Raw genomic sequence first — 17,497 nt, 5'->3', positions numbered from 1 at the left:
GCATTAGTCTTCCTTTAAAAATTGTGTAATTAAACTTAACTGTTGATTTCCACATCTTCCATGTGCTGCTAAGCAGCATGCATAATGCAAATGTTCTCTCATTAGCTGCCAGTTATGGTTGCACTGAAGTGCCTTATGTAGAAATAGAAGCTAAAAGCTGAGTTCCTGGAAAAGATGAGCTAGGTGTTATACAGCACGTGACTCGGTTTATGGCAGGTAATTACACAACAGTAAGTCAGCCTCTGAAGGTTAACTGTGTGGATGAAGCAAATGGAAAGTAAAGCTACTGTTCTGCTGCACTTTGGACTGCAGGATCAAGCAGCCAGTTGTTTGGAGCCAGCCCTGTGCCTCTGTGTTCATCCCTCAGCACAGGGTAGCAGTGACTTGCCACAGGCACTCCTCACTGTTGAACGAGCAGCCCAAGCTCAGACTGCCTATACCCAGTCTTGCCTTGGAGCCTGCAGAAATGGCTTTAGTGAGGCACCTCCTGCCACCTGGTTTTCCAGTGCTGGGCATGTGATGACAGTACAAGAGCAGATAAGACATCTAATRATGAGATGGTCTAGAAAGAGGTTGTACAAGTGTACAGTTGTACCCTCTATTTTTTTCCTGATGCCCTTTAAGATTTGTCAGAGAACAGAGCTTTCATCACATGGGTCAAGTGATGGGAGGTCAAGCTTAAGCATAACCTTGGACCCACACTCAAAACAGAATGTGGTATATACTTGAAGACCTCCTGTTATAGCTCTTGCACCAGTGGAAACCGCCAGATTCCACTGAAATCAAGTGAATGGCAGCAGCAGAAATGAGAGAATCCTATAAACTGGACCTCCAAGAGAATTAAAAGAAAGGCAACACTTTCCTTGCAACACTTCACACACGCAGAAACATAACGTGTCCAACTAAACATATGTCTAATGGYATAAAGACTCAAAGAAGGACTCTGCAACATCCTTTGTGGATATCTATTTTCCTCATGTTCTTTGTGGATACTGATTTTCTCTTTCTAGTAAAGAGCAGCAGCAGCACAAGCGCAAGGTATAATATGGYAACCCAGAGAATTATGATAGTGAACAGTAGTGGTAAAGATTAAGGAGATGAGAGAAATAAAACAGTACATTTCCTTGGAAAGACAGCAAACTACATAGCAGTTTCAAGGCTCTAGAACTAGGAGGAAAAAAAAAGGAATAAAATATCCTGAATATTTCTTTTTTGGTGATGAGTGGGTGGAATTGAGCTAGGGAAAACACTTGTGACAATGTTAAGTCATTAGTCACATGGGAACTGTGACCACTGCATTCCAAAAGGATTACAAAAGAAGCTTTAGATGCTTTGGTGTGGTGAAGCTGCTGACGGGAAGGTGCCAGTTTGATATGTAGGCCACTCTCTGCAAGGTTCTGGTGCTTTGGAAAACACCACTGTGGGTGTGTCATACAAATGTAAAGGAGGTGGTTGCAACCAGTGCAGAAAAAGTGTTTGATATTTAATTACTTATATGAGTAGCARGGAAGAAGAAAGGAAGTTAGAGTCATACTCCAGAGGGTGCAATGGGCAGCGTCTGAAGCAATCACTGTAAGTATTGAACATCTGAACTTAAGAACTGGTCGATGCGGTTTGTCAGTAGGGCTGTGTGTGAAGATCAGGTAACATCAGAGGCTTGTGGCTCTTATGGTTTCCAAAGAATATGAATTAAGGATAAGAGAAAACACCAACTAAACAAACTACAAGCAGCACTCAAATCAGCTCAGAGAGATTCCTGAAACAAGCTTTGAGAGTCTGAACTCTTGGAAACTCCCAAGAAGAGGAAGGACCTCGGAATTATAACGTAAGTGGAGATAACGCAAGATCACATCAGGTATAGTACTACCAAATACAAAAGGTTTCAGAGTTTTTCTTTCAATACAGGGCTAGAGTGAATTCTGCATAACTAAGTACTCTTTTAATCTTCATAATATCAAGAAAATGTTTTCAAAAATTGTGAGAAGACAATTTCATAAGGTCTATTTTCATCTTAAAGTGGCTACCTTAGGACAAAAAAAAAACCTGTCAGATTACTTTCTGTTTCTTTTTCAATTTTGTATTCTCTGTGACTAAAAATTCAGACTATTTTCTTCAAATCTTTACTAGGAGATAAAACATCATCAGTGGGAGTCAGGAATCCTAAACAGAATTTTTCTTTCCACAAAAAATATCATTTTATTACCCGCACACTTGGAAGTGAGGCTGGTAATAATAGAAATATATTGAAAGATGTGAAGATAAAAAAGCTTAGAACTTGCACTGTTTTTAAAGAAAATATCCATGTTTAATACTTTTTTKGGGAGATGGGATGGGGAGGAACCACTTTTGCTTAAGTAGTCAGAAAATATGGAGCTAGGTAACAAAATATGCAGGTAGAAAATTATTCCTGGTGGGACTTCAGCATTGCACATAAAAGTGGAGGGGGTTTAGAGATAATTTGAGACCTTCGAGACATTAAAAAAAAAAAAAAGTCCATGGCTATTAAATAAAACCAGAAGTGATATTATCCAAGCTGGAAGTTAAGCAATAAGGAAATGCCCCTTTTCCTTCAGATGGCTTGTGCCTCCCTCCACACTCCCTCTTTCCTCATCCTTAAAGACAACTTATTCATGTCACACCTATTATTCTTTGTAGGAAGTTCTACTTGTCTTGGGATTCTAGAGAATGTATTTCCTCTGAGTAAATAATTTTGGTATCTCCTCCCATAATTACACCCACGCTGAGCGGGAACATTGGCATTAGACATGCATCTATTATAGGAACCGGTTCATTCATTTGACAAGTTTACAAGTATTAGCAACAACTGCTAAATACCTCTCTCTTCTTCTCAATTACAGCCAACAGCACAAATAAGTTCTCTTTTTTGTGTTTTTTGTTTTGTTTTTTTGATTAACATGAATTGGACATCCTTGAAGAATAAAGTAGAAGGTGTATGCAATTCACGTAAGCTGAGAGAATGGCAGGTAAGTTCTGTATGTCATTTGCTCCCCTTCAAAGTGCTTTTTACCCAGTGTTTCCTTAAGATACATGCCCTGTCATTTCTAAATAGATTTATTACCTGGAGGAATTTTATACTGCAAATTGTTCTTGCACTTAACTTATTGCTATTATCTTATCTATTTGAGAATAAATTCTAAATTGAGCAGAAAGTGTTACTAGGATAAAGAAATGCCATTATTTCAAGGCCCTTAGACCCTTCTTCAGAACTCTCTCTAGACCCCTATCTTTTTTTTTTTTAAATGGCTTTTCAGATACGTTTTGCACTAACAAAATTAGCAAAATCCATCAACGAGATGGAAGCATGCAGGCTACAGATAGGAAGTACATTATACTGCAGTGTTGGACTACACCTTGTGTAGATGTTTATAAATACATTCAAAAATGTGTTAAAACCCTGCTAAAGCAGAATAGTAATGGTAGTATCTCTGCTTTGCATTTAGTAGAGATTCTTACTCAAAAGAAAAATGGGTGGTGAACTGGATTATTAGAAGGCAGGTCTCTCTTCTGTTCTGTTCTGTAAACAACCAATTGAACTCAGTTTTGATAATGTTGCTTTGCTCAGGAAATAGCAGCTTAATGCAGTTCACTGCCATATTGTTCCAGAAGTTCAGTTTAAAAGCTGTTTCAGTTCATTACTCCTTATTACATTACCTCTTTGTAGTTATGGACTACAAAAAAAAAAAAAGTTTTCTACTTCATTTAATTATGGCACTGCACTTCCCTGACAGGGTAGGTTTTGCTTTTATTTCTTCTGCAAAAATCTTTTATAAACTGTAATGCAACATGCAACTATTTTTGTTTCTGATCTGATTTCATTTATCATGGCTATAGAGTATGAGAGAGACTTGGAAGCTTGTTTGAAGATACCTACCATAATACTGAATTTTGCCATAGGCCTTAATTATCCTTTCTATTCCTCACCTTTCTGTTTTCCTTTCCCTTTGACTGTTCTTACTGCTCCTTCTCTCTCTGCCCCAAAAGGGAAAAAAAAAAAAAAAAAAACCCTCACATCATATATGATACTAGCATTAAAATGGCACTGTGGAGAATCTTCACTTTCCTGGAGCACAGGCCAAACCTTGCAATACCACGTTCCAACCATACTTCGTAGAGYACCATAGGATATATCTAAGCCTGCAGAACAGCGCTCCCAAAGAAAACATCACTCTGTGCAAGCTGAGTGTGACAATACAGTATAAGCAAGAGAAGTAAAACAATCTTGCAATGAGAACTGCATCAGTAATCACTTGTCAGAAAGTAATTGTAGGATGTAAGATGGTAAGAGTCACTTTGTTGCCTTTAAACTACATATCATGATATTCAGATATGCAAGGGGAAATTCTGATATTGGAAATCCCCAAGCACAATGTCCCTCTAGGACACTGTGTTAGGTTGACTGCCCAAGAACACAGACAGAACACAAATCCTACTGGTCAGTTCATTGCTTTGAGTGGGCCTAAACTCTGTCCAGTGACTTTCTGTTAAGGTCTCTGAATATGTCCACAAAGACATTTTGTTCATTTTTATAAATTACAGGCTATGTATCTTTTCCATACTATAAATCAGATGACAAAAGCAGTAAAATATTCCAGTAGCTGTTTTCAGTTTACTTATATATGTTAAAAATATACAAGGTCTACTTATATATGTTAAAAATATACAAGGTCTACTAACCACTTAATTTGGTGCTGACTCTGAAATGAACCTGATTTTGCTCTGGTTAAATTTTCTACATTCAGTAATTACCAAAAAAAAAAAAAAAAAAAAAGTATTCAGCATAGAATAGGAAGAACACGAGTCTGTGGTGTATGAGACTCCTGCAGCAAAACCCAAGCACAAGATTTCTACTGCTGGCCACTAGATTTGATCCATTTCTCAAAGCATCTTACATTTAGTCTGACCTTCCTTTAGAAACGTGTTCCTGCTTTTAGCAACTTCCTAATCCTACCTGGCAACAAACAGCTGTTTTCCTTGCTTGCTTCTTAATGTCTTTCACTTGTTTTACAGACCTAACACCAACACACATTAGCTGGCAACCATCAGCAAATGCTGGCGCACACCATACTGACAGATATGCCAACACGGAACTGACTGTGAGGCGAGGACAAGCTTTTGCCATTGGCCTGTACTTCAACAGGCCACAACAGCCTGGGGAGAGCTTAGCATTTGTCGCTGAAATAGGTAACGTACCTTTCTCTACACTCTTGCAGAGCTGTACGTTTTATCCCTTGTATGTATTTCCTCACTCTGTTTCAAAACGCAGCCTTCCTTCATATTTTTTGAACCTCCTCCCCCCACAATGTGCTCATTTCAAATTGAAGATTAATAACTAAACTATGTTCTGGAACACACAGAAATTACTCAACATAACATGGGTGTTGATGCATTTCTTTTCTCTGGCAGGTCCATCTCCCTCCGAGTCTCATCACACAAAGGCCGTATTTGCCATCTCCGAGGCAGGGGCTAGCGGCTGGCGTGCTGCCCAGGAGCCCAGTGAGTCTGGCTACATAAACTTCACAATATCCAGCCCAGCCAATGCTGTCATTGGACGATACAATCTCACCCTCCAGGTAACCTCTGGGAATAGGATCTTCTCCAGATTCCTGGGGCAGTTTGTGATGCTCTTTAACCCATGGTGTCCAGGTAGGTACTGCTGCCCCTGCTATTGAATGTAACTGACCTATTTGCTTTCATTTATGCACAACGAGATTACTTCACCCAACCTGCTCTCTTTGGATTTCTGGGGCAGTATTCTCAGCTCTCTGTTCATAGACCTGGTTCAACTGCATTGAAACATTCTCCTCCCCACAGTTTTTTTTTTCCCGTTCTCACCAGTGAAATATGCTATAGCACATGACACTAGAGACTCTTCAGGACTGAGCAGATCATTTTTTCATGTACAAAGCCTGACAGACTTTATTGTACTTTACTCAGTACGTGTACTTTTCAGGCCTTTAATCAAGTAATTTTCTTGCACCTATATCAAAGCAAGACTGCTCTTGCAAATGTTGCATGCAAGGATAAAGACTCRAGTAATTTTCTAAAAATTGACAGAGGACTAGCAAGAAGAAAGATTGGCACTTTCCATGTATTTCACCATGGGCTTATATGGGGCATTTCTATTGCTAGTATTTTTACTTTCTGCAGCCTCCTCCCTTTGCAGAAAAATATAAATTCCTAAACTTGTTTTTTTGCAAATATATGATAGTGTAGAATAGCCTAAAACTAAACTACCTTACAGCTGATGGATCTCTTAGTCATCTAACTGACTAAAAAATCTTATGCAACAAGAGAAGATAAAAGCAACCACAACCTGCCACTTTATGTGCATGTGTGTTTGTGTTACTATATGTTAGTCAATTAGCTAGTTAGCTCAGCATGCCTTGGAAGAATGATAGCAGAATTATATTCCGGAGACTYAGACTGCTTCTGCACAGATAGTCCTGAGGGAGAAACACCTGAGGAACCTCCTGAAAGATCAGTTGCTGCATAACTTTTAATAGCCTGAAACTGCACTACAGATAGAAGAACTTGACAGTTCCTCAAGCAGAACAAATGAGTAAGAGTGATATAACAAGACCAGGCAAATTGTTATTGGATGAAAACTGAAAAAGAGTGAATATTTCAATAGGCCTTTCCAATGATATTGGTGGTACTACCTTGGCTCAGATAAGTTTGGATTCTTAAAATGAGATGAATACCTAACTAGAAAAATAAACTGATAAGGCTGAGAAATCCAGTGAGCTTGGGCTTTTCTCCATCTTCCCTTCAAAATCTCAAAATGGATGGGAAAAGGTACTTAGGTAATATACAAAGACGATACTAAAACTAGGCAGATAGTCAAAGTAATATAACACAGATTTTTTTCTCCTGCCTGTTAAGAAAATGCATTTTCACTGAATTGTTCGCATCTAGGTAGATAAAACAGTAAGATAGGGTTTTCCAAATACTTTATCTGCTTCTCCATTTTAAGCCAACATTCAAGTGTTCTTCAAAGGCTGTTGCTATCCCCATTTTTAAGTTCAAAAGTATGACCAACTTTGTTTTCAGCTGATGATGTCTACATGGCTAATGAAAATGAAAGACAGGAATATGTTCTGAACGAAAATGGAATTATCTTTGTGGGCAATGCAAAGTATATTGAAGCAAGAGGATGGTACTATGGACAGGTAAGCTGTTAGGAATTCACTTGGACTCATACTCTGTGTCTGATTTACATCCTGTAATTATTTGTCTCTGATAGGTATACCTACTTACATGAAAAAATCAGGCAAAGCTAGCTAGCCAGCCTTGACATTGATTTACTTATTGTGTGTCTAGTAGGACTTTGGTGAGAGATAGTGTGGCAGAGCACTGCAGTGAAGCCTGCAACTCCTACACGCTCTGTGAGCTACAAGTGCAACCATGGGCCAGATCTATGACCAGACTGCAGCCAACATTGCAGGAGCCCACATTGTGCTCTCAGTGTTTTTATATCTTGTTGTTCTTATCATCTTTGGGCTCGAAATTCTTAGAAAGTAGAAACTGCAGGAGACTCCTCTGATTCTGTCTGGGAAGGTATCGTTCTTAAAATCATATCTTATCTGATCACAGTTTCAAGATCCTCTTCTAAATATCTGTCTCACCATGCTTGATCTGAGCCTGTATTATCGTCAGGATCCAGCCACCGATGTATCCCGAAGAGGAGATCCTAAATATGTGGGCAGAGTAATAAGTTCTATGGTAAGAAATGGACAATTTAATTTGAACTCCACATTGTTAAGCAAAAAGCATTATTCATTACTGTGAGACTCAACCATCTTTGCCTTAGCAATATAACTGAGAAACTAGACACGATGCATTACATGCAAGTGATTTTKTCCATTCTGTCCACTTGCCTGTTTTTAGATCAATGGAAATGATAATGATAACGGAGTCCTCTTGGGAAAGTGGCAAGGAAGTTTCCATTCTCATGAAAATCCATCCAGATGGGATGGCAGTGTGGTAATCCTTCAGAAATGGCGTCAGGACAACTACAAGCCTGTTCAATACGGCCAATGCTGGGTTTTTGCAGGTGTAATGTGCACAGGTAAGCTTTAAGAATAAAGAATTATAGTGAAATGGAGGCATTTATAACCTCTGTTTCTTCTTTTTTTCCCTTTTTAATCAAAACCATAAAGTAATTCATTCTACAAGAGAAACAGTACTTCAGAGACTGCAAAAACTGAAGAATAACAAATATTTGAGAAACAACATTAAATAATTTAAATATTTGTAACTGCTGAGTTAGAGGGTTTTTTCTTTTTTTTTTTTTTTCTCCTTTTTATTTTTAATATATTTCAGTTCTGAGGTGTTTGGGAATTCCAACTCGTTTGATTTCAAATTTTAACTCTGCTCATGATGTGGATAGAAACCTGAGTATTGATAAATACTATGACAGCTCTGGAAAGAGTCTTAATATCGGCAAGGATTCCACATGGTAAATATACATTTCTGCATTTCACCATTGCTTAGGGAGAGGATTTATGTGACTTATATAATAACTAGCACAAAAGCACTAGAACTTCATGCAACTAAATTAATGAAGCAGATAACAGTTTGGAAGGAAACCATCTTGTGGTTGTGAGATAAGTTGCTTTTAAAAAAAGAAACAAAACAATAAACTCACAATGCTTTGCAGTCCCTGACCTCAAATTGGTTAACACTTTTTAAGAAAGTGGCAATGTTTCTTTTGAAAATGTACCATTCCAAGTCTCTCATTTACTGATTCCTAACCAGTTTGTTTCTGATAATACAGCTATGTAACTTCTGTGGTCTTAACTAGTTTGCTGCTGCAGTAGCTACTTCTCATCACACATCTAAAGCCTCGGTTCCTCAGCTTGGCCTGCTATCCTTCCCAGGTGGTCTGGAACCTCCCCAAGAAGTTTTCCAGCACTCATTTAGCTAGTCCTTTCTCTTGGGGGAACTGATCAAAAAGAGAATAGCCTCAGCATTCTCTAGACCCAATTACTGAGATTTTAAATCCAGTACTGTAAAGTGCAAGTGATTCATTATCATGAGTCAAGCCCCAAATTAGATTAGTGAAAGAAACATGATATTCCTTAAGTCATACTGTTTTATTCTTTACATACTCCTGACTTTAAAACCTTTAAGCTGCAGTCACTTTGCAGGAAGTGAACTTACTAGGCCATATTTTCAAGGGTATATGACARAACTCAAAAGTCTTTTGTGCACCCTAGGTTTAGCCAATAGTGGTTATTTAGTCTGCTTCCTTTCACTGAGCATATGCAGCTGAAGTCTTTCTSTTCCTAACCTCCTTAAAAGCACTAGTCTCTGAATAAAAACTCAGGGGATGAAGTTGTGTTTCCGAGCCCTACTGCAACCTATCTTCTACTAAGCTTCTGTGCTGTCCTTTCTACTCAAAGTTTGTGGCACTCACTACCACTGGATTCTGTGAAAGTAAAACTATATTTTAAAATGCACTAAAGACATTCCGAGGTAATCATTGATGAACATGAAATATAGCGTTCTCAACATAGCCTTTAGGTCAGGGACTTCCTAACTCATGCTCTAGTGTTCCTAGCAGTCAATCAAGGGAATGGTCATTACACTCACGTTCTGGTTTTTTTTTTTTTTTTTTTTTTTTAAATAAACATCTCCTATTGCACACTACTACAGATACACAATTGGATTTTATGAACACTTTTTCCCCACCTTTTACAACTTTCAACAACTTGGCATTCCCGCTTTCGAAGGGTATTCAACCCACTTTCCAAATGCTGTAAGATATCTTTCTCTTATGGTTTCTCTTGGTCCCAAAGCAAGCTGCTGACATCTCTGTTCTCTCTCTCTCTCTCTCCCCTATTATATTTATTTATACTTAAAAAAGGACAGTCAAGAACAGGCAGTAAAGTTATCCTTTGAAAGGGGCAGTGAGTTGCTGTAAGTAGACAGCTCATCTCACATCCYGATGAATGGGGAACACAATTCCCTACACCTTTCAAAGTGGAAGTGTATATTCCYACACTTCCTAGTCATTGTTCTTTCCATCTCCAGGGACTATCATGTCTGGAATGAAAGCTGGTTTGTTCGTCAAGACCTGGGAACATCATACAATGGATGGCAAGTTCTAGATGCAACTCCACAAGAACAAAGCAAAGGTAACAGTGCAAGTTCTTAATTGTCTTTCTCCAAACTGATCATTACTAATATGACTTCTGACATTTGTTTGTGCCCTAGGACTGTTTCAGTGTGGCCCTGCATCTGTCACAGCCATCAAAGAAGGTGATGTAGACTTGGATTACGACACTTTATTTGTGTACACAGAGGTGAATGCTGATTGCAACAGATGGATTGTATACAATGATGGAACTAAGAAAAGAGTTTATTGTGATACTGAAATAATTGGCAGGTTCATCAGCACCAAAGCTGTGGGCAGCAATTCTCGTGTGGATGTCACTTATAACTATAAATATCCAGAAGGTAAAAAAAGTTTGTGTAATTAATTTCTTATAAATTGCACATTATACATTAATTCCTTAAATAAGATTCCTTACTAATATACAATAAAATACATTAATGCCTCACACAAAACTAAAAAAGAGCTACAAAATATTTCATAGCCTTGTTTTGTTTATATCATTTTTACTACCAAAAGCAACCACATTCTCAAGCTGCTGTAGAAAGTATATTTACTTCATTTCAGTGATTTAATGTAATGTATTTATTAATTTTATTTAATATTAATTAAACAAAAAATGRAGTCCTAGTGAAAAAATATGGGGAACATTACAGTATTGTACATTTCTGAGTGATACAGAGCTGATGCCCTGTTACGTTCTGATAACCTTGACACARAGAACATGTATATGAGCAAGATATGATTTTTACTTGGTTCTCTCTTTCAACCAGGTTCTTCTGAGGAAAGACGTGTTTATAGAAAAGCCTGGGCTAAGATATTTGGATCAAATGTCCCAGAAAGACGCAGAGAGTCTACAAATGAAAGATCTTCAGAGATGATGAGAAACCCTGGAATCTCTGGGAAATTCAAGCTGGCTGAACCTCCAGTGTTCGGCAAAGACATTAACCTAATCTTAATTCTCAATAACCTATCTTTCGATCACAAGACAGTGAGGGTAGATATAAGTGCATCAACTATCCTATACACAAGGCGAGCAGTGTCAGAGATCCTGCAGGCAACCACCTCTGTGGATCTTGGGTCTAAGCAAGGTAAATAAGATTCAAGTGCATCAAGAGCTAAAAAAAGCCCTCTTCTTGGCTATTATAATTCCCTAAATGTAAATGGAAGGGAGAAACATCAATATCATATCTATATCTACTTGTCCTATCTTTTAACAGGAATGTTTACTACTACACTTTACTAGTTGTTTTTTTTTTCTTCTTCTTCTTCTGAAAAGGCCACATCTATACTATAGCCCCAGAAGCAATATCATACTCAGGTACATATCTGTGGTGATTATTGCAGTTATCAGAAAACATCTTACTCTTGAAAGAAATAAGAAAGTCCAATACATGCTTTTTGGCACTTTACATGCAAGATTGAGGAGTTTAATAAAAATTAAGAAAAAATTAGAGTGAAATTCCATACATTTCTCTCAAAAGAGACAAAGCTAATAAAAAATATTATACGAATCTTTTTTTCATCCCCAGGGACTGCAAAGACATAGAGTTCTTCTCCACGCACAGTAGAAAGGTTGTAGGACTAAGACAATAAGCAGCTGACCTGATGAGCAGGTTGCTCCTAAAGGTCTCCAAATCTCAATTTGAACTTTCTTCTTGACCATGGTAAAATAAATAGGCTATAGGAGGGAACAGACAAAAAAACGTTTTTCTTGTAATTATAAGAAATACATAGAGACRATCTAGTGAAATACAGATGAGCAGATGCCCTTAGTTTTATGACAAAATTCTGGGGTTATTTGTTTGTTTAACAGAAAAGGACCACTAGCAGTGGGAAATTCACAGCCGGTCCTACAAGGGAGAAATGTACACAGACACTAGCTGTCCTATCTTCTCTTCCATAATTTCAGAGATCCTCACAACAACTGTCTCACCTTTAGCATTCTTTACTGGAATCTAATGTTTTTTAAATATATGTCTGAATTCCAGGGAAACATATTCGGTTAAGGATTCCTTATACTTATTACGGAAAATATCTGACTACTGACAAAAGGATCCAAGTTACTGCTTTGTGTGAAGTCATGAACGTGCATGGCATAAAGCTACTGGTAGAGAAGACAATCATTTTGGAGGACACAAACATTATTATCAAGGTAAATAGCTCTCTCGCTGCTGTCCTGAACAGACATTAATGACCTAAAGGGATCTCCTGGAGCTCGTAACAGAAGATAAGAATGTGAGGATAAAAATGCATGAAAGCAACCTACAGCCTTTCAGATATGGCTCTAAAGTTCTGCCTGTTTAATTTAAGAAAGTAAGCTTCCTCAAAATGGGAATGCAAGCGAGAGACCAGTTTTGAAGCTTTGCCTGAATCTGCCCACTTGTCTTCAGAACAGCCGTTACCTTCTTTCTTTCCCAGTCATGTGCAATTTCTTTGTGTTTACAGAAATGTCTCTATTTTTATTGCAGTTTTATTTAAGTTACCRGCAAACATTTTAGTTGCCTTTGGATGACTTTCCTTTTTCCTCAAAATAAAGACTTGAGCATGTAACTCCAATTTATCCATATCAGAGAAAAACAAAGAAATTACATGCAGCAAGCCAAAGATCAAGCAAGCCAAGCAAGCCAACGATCAAGCAAGCCACTGCATATAAGATACGCAATGAGGTCTCTATTTCACTGAAATTTACATATAAATGATTACATATATATGAACAACACTACTTACATAATCTAAATCCAGCTTCAAGCTCTAGAAAAAGCATACCAAGTGTGATTAAATTCCACTGTTCCTACCTATATTTTATTTATCCTCAAATATAAGCGACAATCTGCTTAAAGTACCACTGAAATGTGACTCCATAAAAGTCTAACACAGTGGACAATCAGAAATGTGTCTTTGTCATTTAGATTCCTCGGCGGGTTGTAGTGAACAAAGCTGTTACTCTAGAGATCTCGTATGCCAATCCCCTCCCTGAACCTGTGAACAGCTGTGTACTACTAGTGACTTTGATGAATCAACAGGTCAAGATACAGTAAGTAAAAGCTATAGCATTTACTTAGGGCTTATAACATGACAAATACCATGATTAGTTTCTCAGTAAAAAAAAAAAAAAAAAATCATGGTTAAGTCAACTTTATTACAAAACGTGTTGTGTTTATGAAAATAAAAATACCACAAAATACAAATTGAGAAATCACCATTTCACAATAATGTGTTGTTTGTTTTTTTCCACCCAAGATCTTCTCTGAGAACTAAAAAACTGCTAATTTATTCCTTTCTAGACAAGCAAATTGCGTCTTTGATATTCCTTCTACTGCTTTGCTTCATATTTCTGTTTTTAAGTACAATGACCTGAAACATAGAAATAAGTCTGACTAGAACACACAAGTATGACTCTGCCATAGCTTCCCTCCTTTCATCCAAAACAAGGAGTTGCTGTTTTCTTTAAAGTAGGAAATAAGCTGCCTTTTGGGAACATAAGAAGAAAAAATTCTAACTTTTTTTTCTTTTTTYCCCCCCTGGATTCTGCTTCTTTATCGATTAACTTTATAAAATATTTCATGAAATTTGTTTCATAATGAAACATTCTGATTTGCTGCAGCCCTGAAGAGTTTGGACATGATAATTCATGCCCAGTGAAATGGATGGAAATTTCTGAACATGATAATTCATAAAATATGGAAAACACTATTCCTGTGAGGGGCCTTATAAATCATTTCCTCTGAATTACCAAGTCATGTCAAAAAAGAAACAAAACAAAGCACTTTGGTCATTAGAAAAATCAAGTTATGAACAAAATAGACATAAGCCAAGCAGGCACTTGGCAAAGAACMGACCTTTATCAGAGTTTTCCTGTTCTAAATTTCTAGATTGATTATCTAACCTTGCACTCAACTCCAGGTCGTACTTCTACCTTTCATTTTCTATTGAAGAGTAAATAGACTCTGCTGTCTTCTCCTGTTTCTTAGTCTGCTCAAAAACCCAGATCTAAATAATTCTCAGAAAACAAGGCTGGATATCAAGCAACCCTTTGGTGCCGCAACTCTTAGGTATCACTATTTCTTTGGCATATCAAGGAAAGACAATGCAAACCCAAATTAATTGATTTTTTTTTTTTTTTTCAGTCTGGCRGGACTAGCACCGAGAGAGAGATCAAGAATTTACTTTGAATTCACCCCTCGCAGAACTGGGCCCTTACAGATGCAAGTAGACTTCTCCTGTGACAAGTTCTCGCACGTTAAAGGATTCGTAACCATTGCAGTAGCACCTGCATAATGTGATAGAGACAATTTCATCTTTCTGTATTAACAATGACAAGATATTTTCTCATGCATAGGGACAGTGATGACAACGAGAAGTTTTCCACAAATACAGGCAACCTTTTACATTGCATTAGAATTAATTCTCCTGCTTTCACAGTGCTTAATTAATAGTTTCTAAGTGTGCATCTTTTTTGACCTCCTCTCTAGAAAAAATGAAGCCTCTTCCTCATAGAAATATTGATTTATTGTTTTAATCAAATCTACTCATCGTATTAAGCTCCAGGTTTTGATTTCTCCAGCAGATAATACTCAATCTCTTTTCTGTTCTTATTCTAATTTGCTATGAATAAATATAAACATTCAAATAACTGTTGCATTTTTGGTATTAAGTGTATATTCAATAGAAATATTATGAGAAATCAGAAAACTGAGGAATCTCTTCTTGAATTTTATACTTTTCTTACTTAAAAGTCTCCATTGTTCATTTAATTTCTGTATTTTGTGCCACCTATAGCTCTATGAATMGAAATAGTCATAAAAGGGCTAGACAAAAGTAATGTCTGTTGCTCATAAAAACAACATTTATGCAACAAATAGGCACAGACCTGTCACAGAAGAGATCACAGATGTAAAGATGCAAATCAGTAAATAAATTCTTGTGTAATTTGAAAGTACCAAACTGCCCAAAGCATAGAAATCAGAGTCTTGCATTAATATGGAATTCCAGCAAAACAAGATAACATCTTTTGCCCAGGTGACAAGGGGCACATTTAACTTCAAACTCAAACCCTATCACCTACAGCCCATCCTGCACACACCTACCATGGTGCTTGCACATGGATTGAGAAGCCACATCTTCTGTGGCTTTCCAACTTTAACATTGCTGCATACCAGATCACATCCAAGTGCACAAACCATTCAAGGCTTCTTTCTTACTCCAGGCAATGAAGCCTCTCCAGGGACAGCAGCAACTAACGAATGACCAGTGCATAGCAACTACCTGACCACACTTCAGAATTATGCTGAGAAACAGTAACGAGTAAGAAAATCTTTGTCAAGTCTGAAGAGTTAAGTTGCTGGTCCTACTTGAACAAAGTTAAAACTAGAATTAACAAGGTCAGAGCTTTGAATGTGAATGCTGTCAAGTATTTAATCTAAAGAGTTGCTGTCTAAGAGACTACAATCCTGTAGTTCCTGACAGTCTGGGACATGACCCCCACACTGCATCTCTTGTTCCACAAAAGTTTCACAAGAAACAAAAGTTCACCATAAGTTCAGAATAATTTGCAATTTCCTCTCATGACAATTTGGCAGTGCACATCTCTAGGTAAGTCCTGACATGGTGAAGAAGGAAAGACCATGAGAAAGCTTAAACACTGGAGAAGAGAGCATCTGTAATTAGAGTGGGCAGGGCTCTCACCAGAAGAATAGCTCTGTAGCTTCCACTAGGGCCAAACTCAAGAAGTCATGCCAAATGACTGGAGACAAAATGCATGTATACATTACGATTTCCAAACCCTAAACAAAAATAATTAGTCMGAACATAAACACTCCACTGAATAGAGATCCCTGATGCACTGGTGAGTGTCTATCCATGCCCACTCAATATCCACATTACTTGTAATAATATATTTTGTGTATTGGGAGTAATCATGTCAGCAACATATAATCAAAGCAGCACAACTCAGCACATCATCATCACACGGAAGATTTTCAGGTATGCCTGTCTTTATTTATGTGGACTGTGCCACGCAAAGTCACTATGCTACTGAGTTACAGCAACACCAATATATTACAAGTCCACTTAGATTACTCCACTTCTCATACACCCAAGTTGAAGAATATGTATGGGATATTTGCATATACCTACCCTATGCTCTATACTTATAGTCTTCAAAAATGCAAACTGAAAACAAACTGTATTATCCAAAATTAAATATCTTCTGTCATTTAAAGATCATATGTCCTTCATTAGATCTCATTTGGGATATTTTCCTCTCTTCACATGGGATATTTTCTTCTTTTCATACTTGAGATACCAGACTAATGTTAATCACCATTTCTCRGTCATCCACCAACTTTAAATAAGCATATTCAAGATTATGCAGTTAAAGTAGTTTTAAGTAGGATGCACGTGTAGGAGGTTGCTACAACAACAGTATCTAGGAACCACAGGTCACACCCAGCTGGTATAGACTATCTTATTTAGTGGATTCAAAGAGTCCTAAGCCTTTCATTATCAATGTTGGTGGAAAAGGACTCAGTGTTCTTGCACAGTTTTGTATCCATAACCTGAACTACTCACAAGTGTGGAAAAGAAGAAAGAAAACTTATGGCTGGTAAGTTGAAAACATAGCTTGATTGCTCCGGACATCATTCATATTTGATATTTGCTGAGGAAATAGGATAAATTAAACTGTTCTCTTGAGAAAATAGCTCTTTTTTAGATTAAATACATTTATGGTTTGGTCTAGTAGAATTTATTTTCTTATCTGATCTCATGGGCCTTTAGATTCTATTTTTTTCTGTTACAATGAAAAATTAGTCAAGAAAACAAATTMTCTAACGTATTCATTGCCTACCTATTCTGTACAGTCATTTTGCTCCCACTGAAGATGCACTGTTGGCTAATGATTTTAGCATCAAACTGCCACATAGAAAGCCCAGATTCTAATCCTTCTCTTATACTGAAATTATAAATGTCCTTGGACAGGTCATCTGGTGGCCTCTCGATTCCCATGTCCACTTTGCAGCAAAGTTAAACTGTTAGCCTGAGTGCTTCTCAATAGAAAGTCAATCCAAATTATATCTGTGCACAGCATTGTACATGTTCTCAATCCCAGACTAACTAGGAAGATCTATAGTTAAACAGACATGTCAAATAATTGACAGACAAAGCTTATTTACACTCTAATTTCAGCATATTTTCTATCATAGCTACAGCCTTCTGTTAGAGGTAACAAGTGACAACAATCCTGTGTGCATGAGGCTCAGTATTTTTAGAAGCAACCCTTTGTTTTTGTAGGCTTCTAAGTGTAGTCTCAAAGTTTACTTATTAGCTGGGTAAGCGATTAGCCATAGCTTTCTAACT

At 37.4% G+C, this 17,497-nt stretch overlaps 2 protein-coding genes across 2 annotated transcripts in view; one reads left to right on the top strand and one right to left on the bottom strand.

Annotated features, from left to right (window-relative positions):
- The first annotated feature begins 2,977 nt into the window (after nt 1-2,977).
- Nucleotides 2,978-11,237, top strand: LOC112955032 (protein-glutamine gamma-glutamyltransferase 6-like). The gene is made up of 10 exons (XM_026048318.1): nt 2,978-2,984; nt 5,029-5,202; nt 5,425-5,664; nt 7,072-7,190; nt 7,615-7,743; nt 7,909-8,089; nt 8,344-8,479; nt 10,057-10,160; nt 10,240-10,482; nt 10,912-11,237. The coding sequence occupies exons 1-10, from the start codon at nt 2,978-2,980 to the stop codon at nt 11,235-11,237; spliced, it is 1,659 nt and encodes a 552-aa protein (XP_025904103.1).
- A 380-nt stretch (nt 11,238-11,617) lies between these two features.
- Nucleotides 11,618-17,497, bottom strand: part of CCNDBP1 (cyclin D1 binding protein 1) — a 37,150-nt gene continuing 31,270 nt past the window's right edge. Inside the window, exon 12 of the mRNA XM_026048317.1 lies at nt 11,618-11,819. Within this exon, the coding sequence (XP_025904102.1) occupies nt 11,779-11,819 (41 nt within the window). The 3' untranslated portion in view covers nt 11,618-11,778. The remainder of the gene's footprint in view (nt 11,820-17,497) is intronic.

This window comes from Nothoprocta perdicaria, unplaced genomic scaffold (genome assembly GCF_003342845.1).
Source record: "Nothoprocta perdicaria isolate Ctin4 unplaced genomic scaffold, notPer1 scaffold_530, whole genome shotgun sequence".
Taxonomy (NCBI): Eukaryota; Metazoa; Chordata; class Aves; order Tinamiformes; family Tinamidae; genus Nothoprocta; species Nothoprocta perdicaria.
Note: the sequence above shows the minus strand (reverse complement) of the source record. Positions and strands in the feature narration are given on the sequence as shown.

Excerpts from the sequence above, each read along its gene's own strand:
- LOC112955032 (XM_026048318.1), top strand. Across the intron at positions 7,191-7,614 it reads GAGGATGGTACTATGGACAG|TTTCAAGATCCTCTTCTAAA; the intron begins GTAAGCTGTTAG and ends ATCTGATCACAG. Across the intron at positions 8,090-8,343 it reads TGCAGGTGTAATGTGCACAG|TTCTGAGGTGTTTGGGAATT; the intron begins GTAAGCTTTAAG and ends AATATATTTCAG.